The following is a 24,902-nucleotide window of genomic DNA, read 5'->3' as shown; positions in this document are numbered from 1 at the left end:
AAAAAGATAAAAAATAATACATTTGAGACCCAGTTTAGTCATAAACTCCATTATGAGGTTTGCACTCCAAAAATAAATATTTTTTTACGTAACAAAATTTTTTCCAGTACGTTTAAATTGCTGTGTGCAAGGCTGCAAAGATAAGGATCCGTGTTCTAGCGGTGTTGATCGTCCAATCCGATTGGTTGTTGTGTTTTAGTAGTTGGGACGAAGCCTTGTGATTGGCTGTCGATCAGACTCTCAGGCGCTAAACGAGCCACTTTTCTGGAATCGGCGAAAGATACCGAGCAACGTCACCAGGATCTACTTAATATTTATAAGCTGAGCTTCTGCCGCAGTAGGATTGGTGATTGGGATGAAGGGGCGTGGCTGCGTGTGATGTGGGGCTGGGCGTAGGCTGTACTGCGCGCGCACACACACACACACATACACACTACAGCGGAGCACATTGTTCACCCTGGACTGTCTTCTACATCTAATGCAATTCAGGGAAATCTCGAAAGAATCGAAATCTCCTGAAAAGTGACTGTATCCGGGGAATCAGAGGTGAAGTGATATTTTTTTTTGTTATTAAAGCATAAATCGTTTGATTGCAATGTTATATCGTAAGGATACCAAGTGGAGCGACTCATAGTTGAAAGTATTGCTCACCTAAAACACATATTTATATTAATTTACACACACAGTTGGACGATATTTATGGTGATTATTGGTGCATTTTTATAAATGCATGGATAATGTTTACATTTGTGTGAACGATCAGTCATCGATGGTCCTTATGGATTCCAGTAATGTCCAGTCATTTTAATAATCAGCGTTTTATTTTAAACTATTTGATGAAAAAGAAAAAAAAATAGAAATCATATAGTATTCATTTAATTAGTTTATATTGTAGTTACCCAAACCTGTTTAAGCATGTAAACACTGAATCAGTTTACATTGAACCAGACTCAGCAATCGATACGACGGACCGTTGCTTCTTTTCCCGCCAGCTTGCCGTTCACGGAAAATATTTCACGTCTTACACTAAATGTAAACATGTTGTCTGTTGTCTTATTTGTTAGGTTTTAGTGACATACATGTGACCGTTACGAGCCTCTCTGTATAGACTCGGGTGACGCCCCGTAGTACCGGACGAACCATTGCGAATTCTACTATGACGAAGACGAGCTCATGCATATTAAGTAGTCCTTCCCAAGTTTGCGTCGCAATGGTCCAATTGAGAAGGACCGTTTGCTGAATTCTAATTAGTATCCGCTGACGTCGCTTGATATCGTGCCAATGGCAAAGGCTCCGCTTATGAATATTAAGATTCCTCAACATAGTAGGATTTGATGAAGTGCAGTGCGGAAGTTAAATTGTCTGATTTAACGCAGGTCAGTAAAGTTAAGGTCGCTTAAGTACAAAAGTTTGATATTTTACTGCGCCTGTTGTTGATTGTTACAGCGTGTTTTGTGGATTTTCATTGTTTACAAAGTGAAAGGAAACATATGTTCTCCTGAAGTCTTAAAGACTGTTTAAGAAGATGTGAGTAGGTGCTGTCACATTATGAGACTAGGTTTTATCAATTAAAGGGGTCATGTGATGTTGCTAAAAATAACATTATTTGGTTTATTGGGTGTAATGAAATGTTTATGCAGTTTAAGGTTCAAAAAACATTTTCCACATACTGTACATTATTTCATTACATTATTAACCCTAACCCATTATTTCTACTCTATGCCCCTCCTTTCTGAAAACGCATAGATTTTTACAAAGCTCATCGATCTGAAAAGCGAGGTGTGCTCTGATTGGCCAGCTATCCACTGCGTTGTGATTGGCCGAATGCCTCAAGCGTGTGACGGAAATGTTATGCCCCTCACCATACTGTGAAGCTGTGTCCCAGTCAGAACACCAGCATGATGAGATAAAACCAATAAAATCCATTACAAATGAGTCATTTGTTGCATCCCGTGGGGACATAATTATTGATTATAATGAAATCAAGCCACGTAATCATAAAACCATGTCTGCATTAGTGATTGGAGAAACGACAAACAACAAGCGCTACTCTACACTGCTCAAAATTTGCGTTTGAATCATCAGTGGCAAATCCTTTAAATATGTAAATGAACATAGTAACTCTTTGACAGGATGAAACAGTTGACAGAGCTGTTCACGAGCTGCGCATGCACTGCTAATAGCGCCGCGCTCGCGTGCTGCTGTGGAGGGAGGAACTTCAGTAAACAAGAAATATGAGTCAGTGGATTACGTGAAGAAGAGTGATTAGTTCACCTAAAAGAGTCGTGCTCGAACGAACTATCACTAGTGCAATTTCATGTAGCCTATATTAAATATTTGGAATATATATTTTCATATTTTATTAGGGTCTTTGATAAGGTTACAATACGAAAGTCTAAGTAGCAACGCATCTTCTGTGATGTCCCCAATACGCGGGTCGGGGTGGGTAAAGAAATTTTACTTTATTTTCGGCCTGGGGAGGGCCAAATAATGTCATAAAAGCGGGACCCGCGGGTTGGAAAAAAACCCGACCCGCGCATCACTAGGCTGCATTTGCGAGCACAAGTGATACTGTTGCTGCCGGTCCACGACTTAAGATAATGATAACATCGAAAGCTCAGCTGAACAGCTGATCATAGCTGATACTTCCTCGTCATTGTGGAAAGCACAGTTCATGGTTGCATAGCAATGACAGACGCCACGGGAGCTCAAGCACTTGTGAAAAGGAGAAAGCATTTTTAGGCGCGATATGTGAATCCCTTTAGAGGAGTAACAATAATGTACATTAGGTGGAAAATAATGTTTTGTTTTTAACCTTAAATGGCATAAACGCAATGCATTACACCAAATACACAAAATCATGTTCTTAAAAAATAAATAAATAGATAGAAAAATAATAAAAATGACAAGCACCTAGTAAAATTACAAAAACTTAAATCAAAAATAAATTCTAAAACATTATTACATACTAGAATCGTATATGAATAATGTTGAAAAAACTATGGCTAAAGGAAAACCAGTTTATGCTTTTTAAAATTATTATTTATTTGAGACATATTGTTGTATTAATGAATTATTACCGTGCAAGTGGGAATGGACAGGTAATCAAATTTCTAATCGCGATTACAATCACGGATTTCACAATTATGTAATTGTTCAAAGTGTTATTCTGTGTGCTTCACATGTTTTTTTTTTTCTTGCTACAGGTTATCTTAAAAGTTTTTCCATCATTTTAATTTTAGTTTTAGTATAACATCATAATACCTTTCATATGTTTTACTATTTTCTTATTTAAAGAAGAAACAACTCTGTCAATGTTTAGTTGACATTTGAGGCTTAATACTATAGAAAAGCAATACAAGTTTTTCAGTGTTAGTGTTTACAGCTCATTTATTTTCATATAAAAATATGGCATGCAGTTGCTTCAAACAATGGTATAAACATCATTCAATGTAAATTGTGATAATCGTAATTAATAATCGCAATTACAATTTCAAAGGAAAAATTGACAACTATGATTCTTGTCATAATTGTGCAGCCCTACCGTGTACAGTAATGTATTACCCATGCATTCAGACAAACATTGTCTTGAAGTGTCTGCAGGGCAGGGCAGCACATTTAGGCTAGACAGATGTAATGATCTGGCCAGTGCTGGTTATTTTGGGGGATGATGTCAGTCTGGATCTGTTATGGTTCCTCAGTGTTCGATTCCCTCGTCTCCCTTGTGAGATTCCTTTTACTGTCCGAGCCGAACTGGAAATCACTTAGTCCTAGTCCTGTTGTAGGGTTGAGGCTTTGGAAGCTTTTGTTGAAAATTGATACTTCAGATTCTGTTGAGACCATTTTCTTGTGCCTTAACATAATCTTTATCAATGTAAGATTTTTAATTGAATCTAATTATCGGGATCACAATTAGGCAAATCATTTTCATTTCAAGGCCTAGGTATTGGATGCATGTCAGTAAAGCGCAGAGCTGATAGTGTCAGTAAGTTTATCCTGGGCTTCCAGAGAGACTATAGGGTTTCATATTGGCCGCTCATGGTGACAGGGTGTATGTATGCGGCTCTAAAGCCTTGGCAGATCCCAGAGCTGATGTCTAGTTCTTGCTTTCAGCCTTGCCTGTAGTTTTTCAATGATAAATCACGGCACTTGCTGACGAGAGTAATGTTGCTGCTTTCCTAAGCAATCACACTTACCACATTCACCTGCCAGATTACCAAACGGGGAAAATTCCTTACACTTCCATTAAAAGAGGATTTCCACCCATTTTTTCACTAAACCTGCCAGGTTAAACCAGTTAAGACCAGTGTTGGATATCGTAAAAACTATAAAGAAAATACTTATTTTTAGGGCTGGGTACCGAACTTTGATGCCTTTATGGTTTCAAACGAAAAACTTCGATACTATGAGTATGAAAAAGTTATTTATCTTTCAGTTCCAAAAGCCAAGTGGCCGTTTTTTTTGCCAAGCGGCTGTGTCTGTGTGAGCTTGTAGCATACGTGCATGTAAGGACCTAAATTCGCCGTGATTGGCTGTCCACCACCACGTGACGTGACGGGACGGGGAGGATTTCTGAAGATACTCGCAGTCACACAACACAAGTGTAGTTGTTTTTTCTCAAAACGTTTCCGTTAAATACAATGCCAAAGAGGTCTAAAGTGTGGCTACACTTTATAAAACTGTTTTTCCCTCCCTCCCTGTGTAGTTTGGTCTACTCCATTGCGTATCTTGAAACACGCCCCCTTTCACGTCTTCTAAAAAACAGAGAGAGAGAGACAGATCCGGTACAGCGAAATTCTCTGAGCAGCAGGCCACTGTATTGAGAGTGAGGAGTCACGTGCCGATTTGGGTTGATTTGGGAGGGGTCTGAGCCGGTCGGCCATGATGGTAGGACACGCTATCGGTTGCCAGGGGCAATGCCTTCAGAACTTCATAGCGGCGCGACTAAACATTTCAGAGCTCTTTAATTTTTGCGCATTATGTCGGCGGAACAGAGACGGATCTACGAATATGATAAAGAAATGAAGAAAGTAAAGCAATGCAACAAGATAAGGAGAAGGAAAGGGGACCTTACAGAAACAAGCTCACACCAAGCACAAAACAGCGGTATTTGGAGAAGCTCTCAGGCATCCAAAATATCGATCCATACGAGCTCCTTGCAGCGGAATGGCACAGAGACCTGGACCATTTACCTCCATGCACATATATGGACATTGTGAATTATCTTGTTTACGATGTAAATCGCCTTGCATTCATGCTGAAAATGGCTTTAATCTAACCAGGACATTTCCATCTTGTAATCACACATTTAACTACCCTAGCTAACCCAGAACTGGTTTGTCCACTTTGCAGTTCCCAACACAAAAACCTGGTACAGTATGTGTCATTGGGTTAAAATCAAATTATAACTAAACATTAGAGCCCGACCGATATATCGGCCGGCCGATATTATCGGCCGATATGAGCTTATTGCATTTAAATCGGCATCGGCGTTTATAATGGCCGATGGAACATGAGAAACGGAGTCTCATGCTTTACTCATGTTATGAGTGTTGCATAGTTTACCCACCAGAGGGAGCTCTGCAGCTCCAGAGTTGACAACAGCGCCAGAAATTCACTAGCGAAGAAAGCGATAAGCCAAGCCAGCCACGGAGATTTTTTTTCTGTTTTGACGGTGAGTCTGTCGTTCTTCATGTGAAATGATTTAGTTCATACACTGTATATACAATGATGTGGTAGTTCTAGCTAACGGTCCTATCATTATCACTTATAAATATTCTGTAACATCACTTACAGCCACTAATGCATTGCTATATTAGATTAGCCACGAAGCTAATACCATGTTTATCAGTGGAAGAGTGCGAACGTTAATAAGAGGTCAAACTATAACGTTATCGTTTAACTTATTCTAAATATATCTGCAGTGTTTCCCACATAATGACCGGGTAACTGTGGCAGGGGGGCAATGACTAGAAGTTATGTACAGCGTGCCTCGAAAAAACAACAGCTGTTATGTTATTGAATGAATTCATTAAAAATAGGTCATTGCACTTACATCAAATCACGATATGGACGAATATCTGTAAGTATTAAGCCGGAATAGTCTTTTTAAATATGAATCCTGCATGTTCTGCGCGTCTCTGTTAATGAATGGCGCAGAAGCGCCTCTTCATTCATTAAACACACGTAAGCGCGCATTAAGCTCGCGGTGAATTCAGCGTCCGCTGTCTCACTAAATAATCACGTGAACACATGAACAACATCCCCAGAACTGCTCTGACAGTCACTTCATGAGCATTTGACCGTTTGATTTAAGTAAAAACAGCGCCACATCACATACACAGAACTGTAAATGTACGCCAACCCGTCAAAATAAAAGTCCAGTTAAAGGCTGTTGTTCAGCAGAATGTACAAAAGCCTATCATAGACCCGATTACTAAAATATTCGATATTTACAGCCTTATGTTATTCTAACGCTAATATAGCTTCCTTTTTAGCAGGCCCCTTAAATGCTTGCTATTAACTTGATTGAAGGTGGTTCTTCTCAAAATTGACAGCGGTGTGTTCATGACACTAACGTTAACCATTCAACTTCGAATAGGTGGGTCAGAAATGATTAACCAGAGGGGACATGTAAATAAATGTGAGCTGAACAAGCGCTTTTTTTTATTTATTTTTATTTTTTACAGATTGTTTCAAAGCAGCTTTAAAGACATAACAGGAAAATGTTGTAATATTGTTAAATAGAAGTAGGTAATAGGTAATACCTATTGGTTGACAAATAAAAAAAATATATATTTCTCATTCCGTGTGAATCAGATCCCAGCACATATAGTGTGCGTCATAGGAATTTAACGAGGCTTCGAGGCAGAGTTTTTGCCTTGAGGAATTTTTGTAATCGAGTAACTCGATGAATCATTTCAGCCCTAATTTATTTATTGAAATAAAGCAGAAATAAAATAAATTAGGGATGTAAGAATACACAGTGTGGTTCAGTACACAATGCTGATCTCAAGATACGATACCCTCATGATATCTGAATAGAAATATTCATACTTTTAGAAATACAGAATTGTGTTATACATGTATGCTTGCACTCGGTCTCTGACTACATATATGTATTACTTTTTTTTTTATATATTACATTTCACAAAAAATAATAATATTTTTTTTAGTATTTTTAGTAATTAATTTTATGTTTGATTTTCTGGGTTTGTCAAATTTAATACACCATTACCTTATCTGATATTAAATTAACTCTAGGCGTTTCTCAATGTCAAGGATACTTCCTTGGCAGGACTGGTCACTTCCATCAGAGGCTAGGCGAGACTCCTCTTTAGCATTTGGGGAACACGTAAATGGAACAGGCTAGCAAGTGCACGTAATTGCGTCATTACGTCAGTGAAAAGGTCTGTTTGAATAATGGTATCCTTAAATTGGACAACTTAACTAGTTATTTATAAAAGAAATGCCGATGACACAACCAAGCTAACAATTGTTAAATGACAGGTCCGGTTCAGTTAACCATTTGTAAAATTTACAATATCAGTATGGTAGTAATTTGTACTTGTATTTAAACGTTAAACTTTACTTATATTTACTAGTTATAACAAATGTTTGGTAACATAAATAAAAAACGTTAACGCCCCGACTCCGCTAACATTCGACATTTTTGAATTTTTGAACAAGATAGCAAAGCTGCGCGCATAGGATTGTGGATGATTTGAGAGCGCGAAGGATACACATATGCATCCTTTCCTGTGTATGGGATATTTTTCAAAAGAAGGACTCAGTCCTTGGTTGAAATTCCGAGGATCCTCGTCATTGGAACAGTCCTTCGACGGATGTCGATGACGTAGCATCCTGGAAATACTGGCTTCTGAGGATCCTTCCTTGACATTGAGAAACACCTCCTGTCTTGCTTTTTGTTTGAACCATACATGATACATATTGTTGCATATTTTTTGCTTTAATAAGTTGTGACAAGATATATTGTTACTAGTGGTCGACCGATATAGTTTTTTGTTTTTTTTTCACAGTTGATGCCGATATCTTGGAAAGCAGGGTGGCTGCTATAAATTTACTTATTTCAAACAATATTTAAGAAATTAAAAATAATTAGAAATTGGATTAAAAAATAAAAGTGTAAAATAAACATACTTTATATGACAATGTATTTTCACAAATAAACAAGTATTTCATAAAAAGTCAACACTGTAACCAACATAGCAAAGTAATTTGGGAAGTTTGTGTGCATTGGGATACACTAGACGCTGGCTGCAAAAGGGAGTCAGTCCCATAGACTAAAATGGCCAACTTTACAGCAGAAAAAAATATGTTTACAGCCAGGTAGAAAAAAAGATTTTGGTCTATATAGCTAATTTTGCCCTTCATGACAACTATGAGGGGGGTGAATTTTTTTTATAACTCGGCCTTTTTAATTTTATATACCCTTAAAGTGCTGCATAATTAAGGGCGTGGCCACTTGAGTGACAGGTGGATTGCTGCTACTGTCACTGCCGTCGAGCTAAGTGGGCGTGGCTTCAGCAACCAGCTCCCGCTTCTTTGCCCATTTTCGATTATTCAGGAGTGACGTGTGGTGACACGCTGCCAAGATGGTGACACCTGGCTCCGCCCACTTTTAGCTTCAAAACACTACACACTACATCCATGTTTTTTAATACAGTCTATGATTTAATATACATTCAAAGATTTTTCAAATTATGTAGATGTGTATTTGCTAAATGCTGACAGCAAACGAGACATGTCTGCTTTTCTATTACTAATAATATAAAAGCAATTGTTATATTACTTATTTGTATACATGTAATACCTTTGTTTAACCGTTTTGTCAGATTTTTAGACCAACTTCTATCTGTATTAGACAGAACTGTTAATGACGACAGTGAACAAGCGGGAGGATGTGAGAACTGAGTGAAAAAGGCCAAATATTCATATATTGGTTGACCACTAATTGTTAAAGGTTATGACAAACACCCGCTTACCCCCTTTGAAAGGTTTGGAGGAGCAAGCACATTTTTTAATATAACTGAGATTGGATTATTTTGAAAGAAGAAAGTCACACACATCTAGGATGCTTCGAGGGTGAGTAGAAATGGATGAACATTCATTCTTGGGTCTAAAATACTCTGAAAAAACCACTTGTGTCAGGTTTAGAAACCGTACAGGACTACGGGACCTCATTGGGACAGTGCTTTGGCTCTGATTGTGAGTCTTGGAGAGCGTGGGATGGAGATTCCCTGATGGGACCTGCAGTCTTCTCTCTACTGATCCAATGTTCATCCCAAAAAACATGTCGCTCTGACAGAAGGTCCTAATCAAACTTTCATTGCCCTCTTTGTGTGTGTGTGTTACTCTTTCATCCTCCCCTCTCTGTGCCCCAGTTTAGTTGGAAGGCTTATTCAAATCATGGCCTAAATTTGGCCAAACATTGTTCATCCATGTTAAACTGAAACCGAAAGGGATGCTGTCACTCACCACAGGTTTTATAAAACTACTTATGAACATCAGCAGACATGATATGCTTTTCTGAGAATGACTATTGGACTTTAATTTAACTAGATGGTAAATCATTTTTTTTTTACACAAATTATGACATATTTACTTTATTAATAACAGTTTATTAGAGCATGCTATTTTAATTGAAATATTATTTTTTGTAGTCATTTTTTGTAGTCATTTCATTGAATTGTAATCAAATGTAATGTAAAGGTAACAGTGAAACAACTTTTCTTGTGATGTAACCAAATGCATGAGGGTATAACAAAAAATATTTATTTTTTATATATATATATATATATATATATATATATATATATATATATATAGAATACTTTGCGCAATTCACTCAAATTAAGATTTCCTGAAGTCCCATGATCAAGTGTATTTTAGTATATTTTTTTTAATTTGAATCAACTTTTAATTTATTTAATTTGAAATATCTGAAGATTTTCTGCCTTTCATGTTCATTTTAGTTAAAGTTCTAGTTATTATTATTATTATTATTTTTATTATTTCATTTTTATTATAATTTTTTGTTGTCTTTAAGCATTTTTTTTTTCAGTTTTATTTAATATAATTTCTTTCTTTTTTTTTTTATTTTAGTTTATTTCAAATAACCCTGGTCCCACCCAACATTATTTCCAGGTGAATATTCTGTTTCACTCAGAAATATGTCTCATTATGAAAGGTAAGTTTAATGTGAATGTTGTCTCACATATTTAAAACCATTTTTTTTTTTTCTTTTACTATTTTTATATTATTATTATTTTATATTATATATATTACTACTTAAATCTTACATTTTTCTGTTGCATTTTCCCCAGTGCTTTGTTTGGCTTTCAAGGATTTAAGGCAGTCATACATAATGAATGAACTCCCTGCCCTTTGCCTTTAATAGCTCAGTCGTGTGTGTGTGTGTGTGTGTGTGTGTTTGTAGAGTTACTCATTAATCATCCAGTACTCACAGATACACTGTTCTGGACATAAGTCTCAGTCTCAATAGTACCAAGAAATGTAGTGTTTTCATGAACCATTAATGCTGCAGACGCACCTCTGCCGATCCTGAGCTGTGCTTACAGTCCAGTGAAGACAAATAGATATCTAATAATAAAACTCCACTCCCTGGGCCTAATATAGTCTGTCTGGTGATGTGCTGTTTTAGATGCTCACCACTGTTGTGTGTTAAAGTGCACCTTGTAGTGTGTTATGTGACATGAGGCAGGGTCAACGACGAATAAGTGTGTCCACAATAAAGAAAAAAACTAATTTAAACACATGTACAAAGTTTTTAGACTACAATTTTTTATGATTAACGATATTTGTTATACTACATAATAACAACCTTGAAAAACAGAGTTGAAAATAGTTTGATCTTTTTATTTTTTAGCTTAATTAAATGTGCAGAATGCCACGACCCGCACTCAATAAGTATGAGGATATTTATGAATAACGTTCATGAAGTCATCATTAACTCATTAACCTGAATGGCTTTATTTCCTCTGTGGAACAAAAACAAATATATTTTAAGAATGTTTTTTTTCTTCTACCCCACTGACTTTCACAGAAGAAAAAGTCATAACGGTTTGGAATGACATAGGGGTGAAGTAATTGAGTGAACTGTCCCTTTAAGAGTTTGCAATGTGTGTTAAGAGTTTCATTTTCAACAAATGTAATTTGTGGCCCTATTTTATAAAATGTTAGTTAAATCGAGGCAACATTGTACTAATTTGGTCTCCTTGTTTAGTAAAATTAGGGCTACAATTTTACTAGAATAAGGGTATGAATGGAAAAATTGTGGGAATGTATGCTTGATTTTTGACTTAACCCCCCCCCCCCAACTCTCGCATGTCATGTGGGGCAGAAATAACTAACTAAAACAAGTCACATTACGAAATAGTAGACACTGATTTGCATTTCTCAGGAGCTGATTCTTCTTTGGAAACCCAGTTGTGATGAAACCACAGGACACCACACAAAACAACATCAACCACCCGAAACCTACCAGCCATAACAAAATAACCAATGAGGGACGCTTGCTGGATCACATTTAGAGTTAATGTTGTTTTAGACCATGTTGAAACTTGAACCGAAACTCACCAAATGATCATTTTTCAGATTAAAGCTCAGTGCACTGCAAGCTCGGGTCTTATTTCAAGTGCCAGAATGCTTTTCATATTTCATAGTTTATCTTCCTTGCAGTTCTGTGCGGGTTTGGTCACTGAATACTAAACAGTGAAACATGAAAGAGCATTCCAGATTTCTGTAGGAGAGATTCTCCAAGACTCTTGGTCTTGGTGTTTACACGACACCATTTTCAACAAAAAACGGAATCATTTTTATGTCTTTTGGCCATTCTTTTATACAAAATCAGCGTATTCCTACAAAAAATTAACCATAGTTTCCCTGACAGCACACGCACATCACATAGACGTCTATTTGACATCTGCATTACATCTACAAGACATATTTTTTGGTGTTCGCTCATCTGATAGAGAAAGTCCTATAGACGTATTGCAGATGTTTAGAAGATGTCTTAAAGATGTTTATGATTTTAGAATATATGTTATTTGTATTATGTTTGAATGTGTGTTATTTTGTAGTTATTTGTAGTAAAATCATTGTTAATTAGGGCAGGATGATATGGATAGAAATCATGTGAAAGTAAAAATCATAACAACCTCATCTTTATAGGTTAATATGAAAATATTCTGACTGTTTGAGTTGGTAGATTATTAAAATTAACTGTTGGTCATCTATAGTATCACACAATTAGATCATGATAACTAAAGGTAAAACCACACATATCACTGCAATACTATGGTAAAATGTAACTGTGGGGGGATAAATACATATGCACACTATGCAAAAATGCTATAGCTAGATAACAATCTTTACTCCTTTAATACATTTAATACATGTCTACATTAATAATAAAATACAATTCCATATTAAAATCTGACGTTTCTGCCACAATACCATGGTGCTGTTAGTGTTCCTACAGTAAATCCATGGAAAAGCCTTCTAATGGGATTCTGTTTTGTACTGCTTTTGGCGTGTAGACATTGTATTGAACATTTAAAATAAATTGTGATCAATTATTGTAAACGTGTTATCACCAAGCCCTAATTTCCATAAGGTTTGAGTGGCCTGAAACGGATTTCAAAGTACAAGCTTTTGTAAAGTATATCATTATCGTCTCCATGTAAGCTACAAAATCATTGATTTGTGAAAACTCTGATGTTGTGCGCATGTGTAATACGTGATCAGTCTATAGGAATACACATGTGCGCAGATGTTAATATTTCTGTACATAAGTGACATCGCCAATTACTGGCCTGGTTTGCATAAAGCGGCATAAAACGTTTTTAGTCTTTTTCAATTTGGAAAAATGTGAACAGGGATCATTTTGACAACATTGTTGTCTATACGTAAAACTTTTTATACGTAAAAGAGTTTTTCATATTTAGTACATGATTGTCTTGTAAACGTACCTTCATGCACTCCTTAAGACTGAGCCGAACTGTAGTTCTGACCACAAAAGATTGCGATACTGTTTGCGAATGTTCGTTGCAACTATGGTTTCGTAAAACATCAAATCATTTAGCTTTGTTTCCAAAGAGGGAACTTGCGATAGTTGGCTAACAAAGGCTGTAGGAAACATCCTAGATTGGCTGGTAAGCTTATAACGATTTCACTCTGTACGATTTTAGCTCAGATTTTTACTTGCCGACAGGTTTTGTGAAAACGTAGGCAATGCCAAAATCATTGGCAAATCGGTACATACAGGTAACAATCACACAGTGTAAAGGATCAAAGACGCGATCTGAGATGATCACAGACACCCATGAAATATTTTGCATTCTTAATAGTACCTGGACCTGTCTGCGACTCAAAATCCTGCTGTGCGAAATGAGTTCTGACTGAAAAATAAACAACAGTCATCTGAAGACTTTGAAAATCGTGCAGTGTTAACTTGGCGAACTTGGTGAACCAGTACACAAGACAAAAAAATTGTTGCGCTGCGTTGTTTATCATTTGTATATTCACAGTCCTTTATGAGTGACCCATACAAACTGCTGCCACCTACTGGTATGGAGAGGAGTTTCCTCTCACGCAGGTGCAGAATGTACATGCATTGTTCATTGTAGTCTGTGTTGTGTTCAAACATATCTATTTGTCCGAGATGTAGGTGACTTCAATCGGACTTCGTCGCTGCTAGTTCTTTAAAGTCGGCTTGCTGTATCTGGTCCTTAATATTGATGAATAACCACAGAAAAGGCACCAAAATGAACCAGCTTGTAATAATCTGCAGGCTTAAGTTAAAATGAAAAATATTTAGTCAAATAGTCAACGATTTGGAAGTGAGACAGTGAGACTTTAGACTTCTCATTTGCTAATTTCAACAAAGCAGTGCTGGAGGTTCGTCTGTATTGATGGTGCTGCTGGTTTCTCCTCAGGTGTGGAGAGAGGTTGAAGAGGAGTGAAGGAATGACTGAATACAAGCTGGTGGTGGTGGGCGCTGGAGGCGTGGGCAAGAGCGCTCTCACCATCCAACTCATCCAGAACCACTTTGTGGATGAATACGACCCCACTATAGAGGTAATGTTTGTGTGTTCATTGAGTGATCTCAGCCAGTAATATATATGGTTTATCAGCTATATATAAAATATCATCAGGCCCCTGCGGAAGATATCAGTACATAATCAATAACTGCACTTTGTGTTTGTGTTTTCAACTGCAGCTGTTAGATAATAAGTGATTTTTTTTTTTTTGCCAATTTCTATTTACCGCTTTTGCTGACTGTAATTTAACAAATCACGAAATATGATCATACTAATGATAATTATAAACTGTAACATCATACAAATAGTATAGTTGTCTATCGTATATCATTGGGAAGGTCAGCAATGCTGTAGCAGCTAGTTAGAGTATTTTTTGTCCATACAGTGGTAGTTAATGGGTCTAATATTCAGTGAAATATCTTCTTTATTCTAGCTAAATTATTGTATTGGATTATTAATAGCTATACATTGAGTCATCATCTTTTTTTCCCATTTGGTGATGGATGGCAGCTGGGATTAATGTGCAGTGCTGCCACCTACTGTGTTGGAGTGTCAACCAGATTTCTTACTGGTGTAATATTAACATGACATCAGTATTATACTTTTTAAATCCCATGGTAATTATCGGCAATATTGCAACTCCCCTAATCCACAATATGTCATGCTTTCTTGTAGAAATATCTTGTCAAGAAAGATTTTTTTTGTAACTCTTTACAATAGGCTTTTATTCATTAGCATTGCTTTATTGCAGTAGTAAGCATGAATGATCTACTTCTGAAGCATTTATTCATCTTCATTTAAATTTTAACTTTGTCAAAATTAATAAAATATATCTATTTATATAATTTAATGGAACTGAGGTAATATGAACTAACCATGAACATTTGTATTTGTATTGGCTAAGATTAACAAAGATTAATAAATACTGTAAAAATTGTATAGTCTATTGTTAGTTAATGGATTAACTAATGGAAACTTATTGTAAAGAGTTACAGAGATTTCAGAGGTCAGTATAATACTGATAACTTTCACAATGCCGATGAACAAACTTTCTTCATTTAATGAAAGCAATGAAATGTAGCCTACATTGTGTTTCTCATTTAGGTAATCATTGCCTATAATTAAAGGAATGGTTCACCAAAAAACATTCAAATTTGCTGAAAATGTACCCCCCCACCTTAGGCCATCCAAGATGTAGATGAGTTTGTTTCTTCATCAGATTTGGAGAAATGTAGCATTGCATCACTTGTTCAGCAGTGGATCCTCTGCAGTGAATGGGTGCCATCAGAATGAGAGTCCAAACAGCAGATAAAAACATCACAATAATCCTCAAGTAATCCACTCCAGTCCAGTCCATCAGTTAATGTAGTGAAGAGAAAACCTGCAATCCATCTGGGCGTTTTTAACTTCAAACCATTTTTTCAAACCAGTCCTCTCTTCATAATATTGCTTACTCCATTAACAAAATTCACCTTGCCTGAACCAGGAGAGAAATCTGCACAGATCAAGCACCGTTTGCAAGCAAAACGGACAATTCAAAACAATTCTGCACTACTATATCAATGGATTTTGATGTGAAGGGACATCAGTGGATGGCCTTTTTCACTGGAAGAAGTGTTATAAATGGATTGTGGACTCATATTTTGGCCGGAAGCAAAGTTTAACAAAGTTAAAATGCCTTAATGTTGGATTGATGGGAGGCTTTTCGCTTCACATGGTGTGGTGTGAATTACTTGAGGATTATTGTGATGTTCTTATCAGCTGTTTGGACTCTCATTCTGATGGCACCCATTCACTGCAGAGGATCCACTGGTGAGCAAGTGATGCTAAATTTCTCCAAATGATGGCCTGAGGGAGAGTACATTTTCAGCAAATTTTCATTTTAGGGTGAACTATTCCTATATGTTAGTTAAGTTTGCAAAGGGGTCGACTGGAAAATTTCTGGAGACTTTACAAAAATCCCTGGAATATTCAAAAAAAAAAAAAAAAACCTGGAAAGTTTCCAAAATTTCTGGAATGTTTTAGGAAATTTACTGGAAATGTTCCACCTTTTTATAAGCTTAATGTAAGTTAACTAATGGAACCTTGTGCTTGATTTGACTCTGGTACATCCTTAGTTTTCTTGTACTGTACATTATGCTTCTTTATATTGACCAGTGGTCCCTCTCTTCACTATATCTCACATCAGCACTGAGCAATGAATCAAATCTGACCCTAGCATTCATTCATTCAGTCTGTGTGTTTCTTAGCACACTCAGAGTCAAATAAACCGCACGAGTTTCCCCTTGACCTGCGTTTGCTCTCAATGTGAGGGATGTGTGTGTGTGTGCGCTTCCACACGTCCCTCACGCTCTCTCTGTCCTCTTTTCCCGCCACACCCATCTCTGGACAAACAATGATCTTTTTATGGCCGAGTCGCTGTGCGCTAACACACACGAGCACAGAGATGCGTGTTTATGTGTCAGGACACAACTCAACCTTCTCTACTGCCCGTTTGCTGCTTTGATCCACGTCGTTTTTTTGTCCCCAAAGTCCTTTATTCGGCACATTATAAGAAAAGCAATTTTAAAGACATCATATCATGTCCATGTGTGTGAAATAACTAACCATTGTTGGCTGTTGGGTAAGAAATAAACAAGAAACGGTGAGTTTGGCGTTGATTTGGCTGGGCGTCTCTCTCCAGGACTCCTACAGGAAGCAGGTGGTGATTGACGGAGAGACGTGTCTCCTGGACATCTTGGACACTGCAGGTCAGGAGGAGTACAGCGCCATGAGGGACCAGTACATGAGGACAGGAGAGGGCTTCCTCTGTGTCTTCGCCATCAATAACACCAAGTCCTTTGAGGACATTCATCAATACAGGTGTGTGTGTGTGTGTGTGTGTGTGTTTGAAAATCAGCTGTCTAGCCCTCAAAATAACTCTTCAATAACCCTCACTGTCCAACCCACATTTAAACCATAAATGTTTTAGACATGTTTTCGTGTTATTCAGGCCAAGAGCTGAAGGTGTCGTGTTCAACTGTAAATCACAGAAAGTGGCGTCTAGCGTGAGCCGAAATCACGTTAGCATTGATTCTGATGCCCACTATCAGCTCTTAGTGTTATTTATCAGCACGTTTGATGAAACAACAGAAACACAACTTGGATTACCCCCGTCGGATCCTTAAATTTCATTATGACTGAGCATCTGTCACAAAATATTCAGTAGTTGTGCCTGAAAGGACGGCAGAAAGAGAGATGGGGGATGAAATCGATCACTCATTTAGACTAAAGGAGAGCAGGAGAGAGAGAGAGAGCTTTCAAGGACATGAAAGGAGGGAAAAAATATAACTGGATTATATCAGTCCATTTGTTGTTTGTGGGTAATGGATTTTTAATACATGAAGTAGTACAGTACAAGACGGGAACAGTAATGCACTGTTTAATATCAGCCGTAGGTGGCAGTTCAGTACAATAATCAGTTTGCATCATATACACTGTCAGTCAAAAGTTTAGAATAAGGCACAAATTAAACACAAAATAATCATATTAGAATGATTTCTGAAGGATCATGTGACACTGAAGATTAGGGGTGTGTAACGAATCAGCTCAAAGGGGAAATATGAACAATCAATCAGAACAGTTTATGAGTAATCATAAATATTTAGATCCGCTGTAAGTTTTTACTTGACCTCTCAGTGTCAGCTGTCTGTCAATTCTAAGAACATTCATTTCCTGGTTAAGGAAAATAACTTTCAACATATAATATACAGTCTCATTTAGATGATGAAAATACGAACTCATAGATACCAAACATCATATAGATGAAGTTATATTAACTAGTGATCAATCATAAGCATATATAAAACATACAATACACAAAACACAATATACAAGAACAGTAACAGCATACACAATGCCCTAAAGTATATGTGAATTAATTCAAAGAAAGGTTTTTCTATGGATTAATTAGGGAAGAGTCCATTTTTATGTGCATTATGTGTCTGTTTCTGAGAGACTTGAGTGAAGAGTTGCTTAGAGACATTTTTGGCCGTGGTTAACTTAGTGTTATCAGATATTGGGCCTTTGGATTCTGTCCATTTTGAGGTGAAAGCTTCCTTTTGGGGGAACGGTCCATAGACCCTTTGGTTAGATGAGGAGGCGTTAGATATTATTTGTTAAATGTAACAAACATTTGTGTGTCTGATCGATCCAAATGCCACAGGTGTAAGAAAGTATCGATACACGGGAGTATCGCGATATTTTGTTTGGCGATACTGTATCGATTCTCAAAAACGGAATATCGATATTTGAAAAAATAAAATAAAATTCAAACAAGATTCATGGCAGTTGTTTCGTTTTGAGTTTACATACTGACCGTTAGTTGGCAGTCTTCATCGATGAGAGTAACGGGAAATACTAGCATTAGAGCACGCCACTAATGTTAGCATTAATATTGCTATTCGCTGCTAGTAATGGAGGATGAAAGAATTGTCCCTGTTCCTGATTCGGTGTACAAAGCTGAAGTGTGCCGTCATTTGGGTTTTTTAGTAACGTCCTCTGCTGGACTTTGGCGAGCGCCCCCCCCCCCCCCCCCCCCGGTGTGTGAAGAGGGGCTTGCGCGGGGCGGGTCGAGGTGGGCTGTAGGGTCGCCCCGCGGCTGCAGCTTTCTTTAATTTTGGGGGCGTTTTGTGCAGTTGGTGTGGTGCTTGCTTCGCGGTTTCTTTGATTCTACACAGACCATAAATACAAAATGAAAAACCTGTGAAATCCACATGGAAAGGTTCAACATCTGTATATATTTTATTGTTTTACAATTGTTTTGTTTTCTTTAGGAATCCTGTTAGCACTTTTTTATTGGTATTAAGCAGATGTAATTTTTTAGCTTAGAAACTATTGCAGTAGATAACAAATATCTGATGGGCGTCCTCTTAGCAGCCAGTAAGAAGGCAATCACTCGCAAATGGTTGCAACAAGAGAGACCGACATTAGATGACTGGATAGATGTGACTATAGAGATTTAAATGATGGAAAGATTACCTTTTTTGTTAACTTAAAGAGAGATGTTTTTCTGGAAAAGTGGAGGAATTGGGTTGCATATGTATCCGAAAGAAGATCAGATTTTGCTTCTATACTTAAATAGATCAAGATTAATATATAATATATATGGTAATAATATATGTTTGTATGTGTATGTAATAATCATTTAGTCAAGTTATTTGAGAATAGAATAAGTCATCTGAGGTTGTCAATGATTGAGTTTAAATAAGACACATGTTTTTTCCCTGGATGTATATAGTTTCTATTTTTATTTTTATTTATTTATTTTCTTTTTTTTTTCATTATTGTTTTTTTTTTATTATTTTTTTATTTTTTATTTTATTTTTTTGTTCTACTTATAAAAAATCGTAAAAAAGGAAAATAAATTATATTTTGAATATTTGATTATTTGATTATTTGATTATATATTGTCAGATTCTTGGCAGTACACAGCCCTACTGAAGACTGGAGTAATGATGCTGAAAATTCAGCTTTAATCACAGGAATAAATAACATTTTACAATCTATGTTTAAAAAGAAGATTTAGAAAATTATTCTGTGTAGAGACTTATGTGTCTGGATGATATATTGTCGTCTGATTCATTTTACATTTATGCAGACACTTTTGATACAAATTGATGTAGATTTTACCAGTTTAAAAATTAGCTGGGATTCGAACCCATGACCTTGGCGGTGCTAGCGCAATGATCTATAGCTTCAGAAACACATGAAAGATGGCAGACTGACCATCATAGAACCACAAGACGCATGGATGACTCAACCCACAACTGATTTCAGTAGAATGTGGTGTTAGCTTGTTAGCTATGCTAACTACATGATAAATGCTAAAATTTCAAAATTATTTACCAAATTCATATTTCAATAATAGATTGCAAATCAGGTCTAAAATTTGACATAAATGGTGTCATATATGTTGTTTTTTACCTTCAAATTATGCGTCGATGCGTGTGGAGTGTAGAGCAAAAGATGAGCAAAAGTTTTGTCGTCTGCTTTTTTTGTTGCCTTCTCATGCAATCTGAAACTTCCTGTGTCCCATTTCTGAAGTTATAATTATTAAATAAGTTATATTTATAATCCTCTTCATCAAACTGACCTCATCAGAGAAAGAGTGCCTTTCACGAGCGAATACAAATGTGTTTGATTAAAGATTAAAGAGACATGGAGTAACTTGAACTGATTAATTTTTTCAACTCGAGATTAGCAGTGTTTGTTAAAAGAGTCAATAATGAAATCATGTTTTTCCACATTTTGTCTGCGATCCAATGTCTGGTTGTGTTTGACCTTGTCTTGTGTTGGTGCTCAGGGAACAGATCAAGCGGGTGAAGGACTCGGATGATGTGCCCATGGTGCTGGTGGGTAACAAGTGTGACCTCCCGACCCGGACGGTGGACACACGGCAAGCGCAGGAGCTCGCCCGCAGCTACGGGATCCCCTTCATCGAGACCTCCGCCAAAACACGACAGGTCAGTCAGTGGGAGGATATCTGTCTGGCTTTTAAAGATAAGAGTTATGTATTTATTTATTTATTTACTTAGTCATTTACGTCATTTGATTTCTTTCTTTCTTTATTTATTTATTAGAGCAAAACTAGTCAGTGTCCAACATCAAAATTTCTAAAAGTATTCTCATCTGAGTAAAATATATACAAAATAACTGACCCACCTACAATACAGTATTTCTTTAGTATTTTATGTTTTGCTTTGCCTTCCTTTCTTTTCTTTTAGCTGTGTTTTATGTTTTTTAGTTTTTGCTTTTATTTTTTTTTGTGTTTTTGTTTGTGTTGTTTTTTTGCTTTGCTTTTGTGTTTTTTATTATTATTTTTAATTATTTATTTATATAGTCATTTATTTCATTTTATTTATTTTATTTGTTTTGTGTGCTTTTTTGCTTTGTGTTTTAGTTTTTTTGCTTTGTTTTGTGTTTTTTATTATTATTTTTATTTATTTAATCATTTATTTATTTGTCATTTTATTTAATTATTGCTTTGTTTTGTGTGCTTTTTTGCTTTTGTGTTTTAGTTTTTTGCTTTGTTTTGTGACTTAATTATTTGTATTTATTTATTTATTTATTTATTGCTATTTGATTTTGTTTTGTGCAGAAAAATACTAATACTAAATACAAAAAATAAATAAAAAAATACTCATGATTTATTAAAATCGGTAATCGATGCAAATATTTCAAGCCTTCTGAATTCCTACCACAGCTTTGTGTGATAAATGCACTGAAATTAGGGCCATTATTCAGTGAAAATCTCAACAAATGCAGATACAGTTTTCACAGTCAGCAGTTATGCTAAACTTCATTTTAGCTAAAATGTTTGTTCACGTGTTTTCGGGCCTATTCACACGTCCAGTGTTCTTGCATTAAAATCAGTTGGCATTAATAAAAATAATAATAATAACAATAATAATAATAATAAACACTTTTTATTTTTATTTTATTTTACAGCACAGTATTGATAGAAGAAACAAAGCTTTTTAAAACTTTAAATCAGTTGAACCAGTTGCTTTACAAAATGATTTATGTTTTCGCTCTAAACACCACATGCTGGTGTAAAAACATTGTTTACAAACAAATCATCTAATACCATTTACTACGAAGTGTCTGTATAATGTGTTACTAGTTTGCAGGGCTTTTTTTATGGAGATTTTGTCTAAACAGGCCAATAAGAGTCTGTTAACTTCTCTTTCGTTTTAATATATTTCATAAATGTCTCATTAAAAGTGTCTACACATGTATAAATTTGATCTGAGATCAGGTAAATACCACAGACACTGGGTTCACAGAGATCCTCGCGCCGAACCACTGAAATATATATATATATATTAAATCTAATCAATGATTCTGAAAAATAAAACTAACATTTTACAATTTTTTTTTATATTTTGAATTTTTTTAATTTATTTATTTATTTTTTGCTTTTTTTATTTTAGTTTTAATTATTATTATTATTAAAATTGTAATAGAATAAAAATGAGAAATGTTGCTTTCGCAGTAAGCTGACATAAAATTTTAATTCATTTTTTTATTTTTTTATTTAACATTTTATTGTAGGTAACGGTTATTTTATGGAAAAATTATTCACATTTTTATTTATTTATTTGATATAGTTCTAGTTAACTATAATAATCCTGCCTCAAACTAGAAATAACACGCATTGCAAAACAATATTTTTGTGAAGGAGACAAGTTGTGCATTTAATTGTGTCATTTTGTCTGAATGAAAAGTCTCATATTTAAAAAGATGTGTGTGTAATGAAGTACTGTGCATAAGTGCTGGTTGTTTCTTGAAGATTTTACAGTTTGTAGCTTTTCACGGACAACATTTATGATGGATCTATACCTTGGCTTTCTGAGTCTAGAGTCACTCACTCAGGCTGTATTGAATAACACTGCAGGAAATGACTCACTGCCGCTTTGTGTTTTCCCCATCTGATGAGAACTGTGAGAAAAAGACACCCAGTAATTTACCACACATTACTCTAGTATGTCTGTCACTTTTGTGTGTTGTCATCACCAGTGCTGTTCACAGACCTGTTACACATCTGTGAGATGTGAGAAGTTTCTGGGATCTGTTGATAGCATGCGCACTGGTTGTGTGGTGTGTGTGCAGGGTGTGGAGGATGCGTTTTACACGCTGGTGCGAGAGATCCGTCAGCACAAGATGAGGAAGCTGAACCCGCCGGACGAGAGCGGACAGGACTGCATGAGCTGCCGCTGCGTCGTGTCCTGATCCAGGTGCCAGAACACACCTCACGACAGGACACAACACACAGAAGGACTGTGTGAAACTGCACAACACTAAATAAACCGCAAATCACCAGTAGAAATTACAGAACTGATGAGAAATGCTGATTGCATGGTGGGATTTATGTACACCACCGTTCATGCTTTTATGTTTTTTAAAGTCTCTTCTGCTCAACAAGCCTGCATTCATTTGATCAAAAACACAGTAAAAACTGTAATAATGTCAAATATTATTACAATTTAACTGTTTTCTACTTGAATGCATGTTAAAAATGTAATTTATTCCGTGATGCAAAGCTGCATTTTCAGCATCATTACTGATTTGCTGCTCAAGAAACCTTTCTGTGTATTATTGGACAAATAGAAAGTTCAAAAGAGCCTATTTAATGCCTCCTTGCTGAAGAAATGTATACTTTTATTAAAAATAAAACATTTTACTGACCAGAAACTTTTTTTTATTGGTAGTGTACTTCACCTCAAAAATTATATACATTTTAAAATATATATAACATTTTTAAATATTAATTATATTATTCTATTTATGTGTTAATTAAAATTAATTAAAATTAAATATTCGTAACAACAACAACAACAACAACAATAATAATAATAATAATAATTATTATTATATAGTAATTGGGGAAAAAATGGTTTTCCTTTTTTTTTGTCTTTAACATGACTATAATACACACACACAGACACACACACACACACATATATATATGTGTGTGTGTGTGTTTATGTATTAATAATAAAATAATAAATAATAACAATAATAATAATATAATTATACAGAAATTGGTATGACAATAACCAACACAATGTTAATGAACATATTAATGAATACGTTCATATTGTAAATATTAACATATGTTTTTACATTATAATTGTGTTTTTTGTACTGACTTTAATCTATTAATAATAATAATAAAAATAAAAAAACAGTCACATTATGATATTTTTTTTACCATTTCGTTAATGAGAATTGATAACGAAATGCCACAAATTTTAATGGTACAAAAATCCAAAACATAATATTTCTTTTAGTTTGCAGTGATCTGCAGTAATCGCTTCCTGTTTTCTGGTCCTCAGCTGACAGGTGTGTGTTGGGAGGAGTTTACCCACAGTTCCGTGCGGCAGACTGGACCAGAGAGGGAAGACATAGCGTCTCATCATCTGAACGCGACTTTTTAACAAAAAGCGAGTGAGGCCTCCTGCGTAACAGACATTTGCGACAGGAAGCGGTCTCGCGTTGACCCCTGGATGACCTCTCTGGACGTCCATGTCTGCCTGATAAACACCACTAATGACTTACTCCTTTCTCTTCTTTATTTGTAACCCCAGTCTGCTAACGCTGGGCGCCTCTGTGGATTTCTGCTAAATTATTGTTCTTGAAGTCTCAACACTGGTTTTAAACGGACTCGGCACGTCACACGACCTCAACGTCACACACAAACCTTCCTCAGCTCCGACGGAAAAGACTGGACACTAGTGACCTCATCCCACGACCCCCGTCCCGCCTCAGTCGCACCTCATGGAAAGCATATATGTATGTACATTGTATGTCGAAAAGAGCGGTAACCGTGTAGAAATAATCAGGAGTGTTTTTTGTTTAACGTGCAGGTTGTCTTAACGTTTGTGAGTAGGGCTTTGTGGAAATCAAACGGGAGCATTAGTTCTGTGTGCTGGTAAATGTGTATGTTATAAACGAACGTTACCTTTAGAAAATTAAACGGGCTGACTGAATTTTCCTAAATAAAAACTGTTAAGTTGTTTGAGGAAGCTTTGTGTTTGTTTGGAAATTCTGTCTGTGGAAATCTTACAATATTTAAAAGATATTTCCTAGCAGTTACATCAATATACTTCCGAAAAAAATACAATAAAATGGTGTTGTAGAAACATAAGTGGGTTTGGGGCGAGAAAAGCACCCCGGTATGCAGTAAAAATGCAGTAAAATCAATAATATGGTGAAATATTTTTACAATTTAAAATAACTGCCTTGTGTGTAAATTTCTGTTAACTTATAATTTAT

The 24,902-nt window shown here is 35.9% G+C and overlaps 1 protein-coding gene across 1 annotated transcript; it reads left to right on the top strand.

Moving 5' to 3' along the window:
- Positions 1 to 391: 391 nt before the first annotated feature.
- On the top strand, positions 392 to 24,652 carry hrasa (HRas proto-oncogene, GTPase a). Its single transcript, XM_052543460.1, has 6 exons — positions 392 to 546; positions 13,980 to 14,121; positions 16,768 to 16,946; positions 20,428 to 20,587; positions 22,737 to 22,861; positions 23,963 to 24,652. The coding sequence occupies exons 2-5, from the start codon at positions 14,011 to 14,013 to the stop codon at positions 22,854 to 22,856; spliced, it is 570 nt and encodes a 189-aa protein (XP_052399420.1). The 5' UTR covers positions 392 to 546; positions 13,980 to 14,010; the 3' UTR covers positions 22,857 to 22,861; positions 23,963 to 24,652.
- Positions 24,653 to 24,902: the final 250 nt, after the last annotated feature.

Source organism: Carassius gibelio, chromosome A25 (assembly GCF_023724105.1).
Source record: "Carassius gibelio isolate Cgi1373 ecotype wild population from Czech Republic chromosome A25, carGib1.2-hapl.c, whole genome shotgun sequence".
Taxonomy (NCBI): domain Eukaryota; kingdom Metazoa; phylum Chordata; class Actinopteri; order Cypriniformes; family Cyprinidae; genus Carassius; species Carassius gibelio.
Note: the sequence above shows the minus strand (reverse complement) of the source record. Positions and strands in the feature narration are given on the sequence as shown.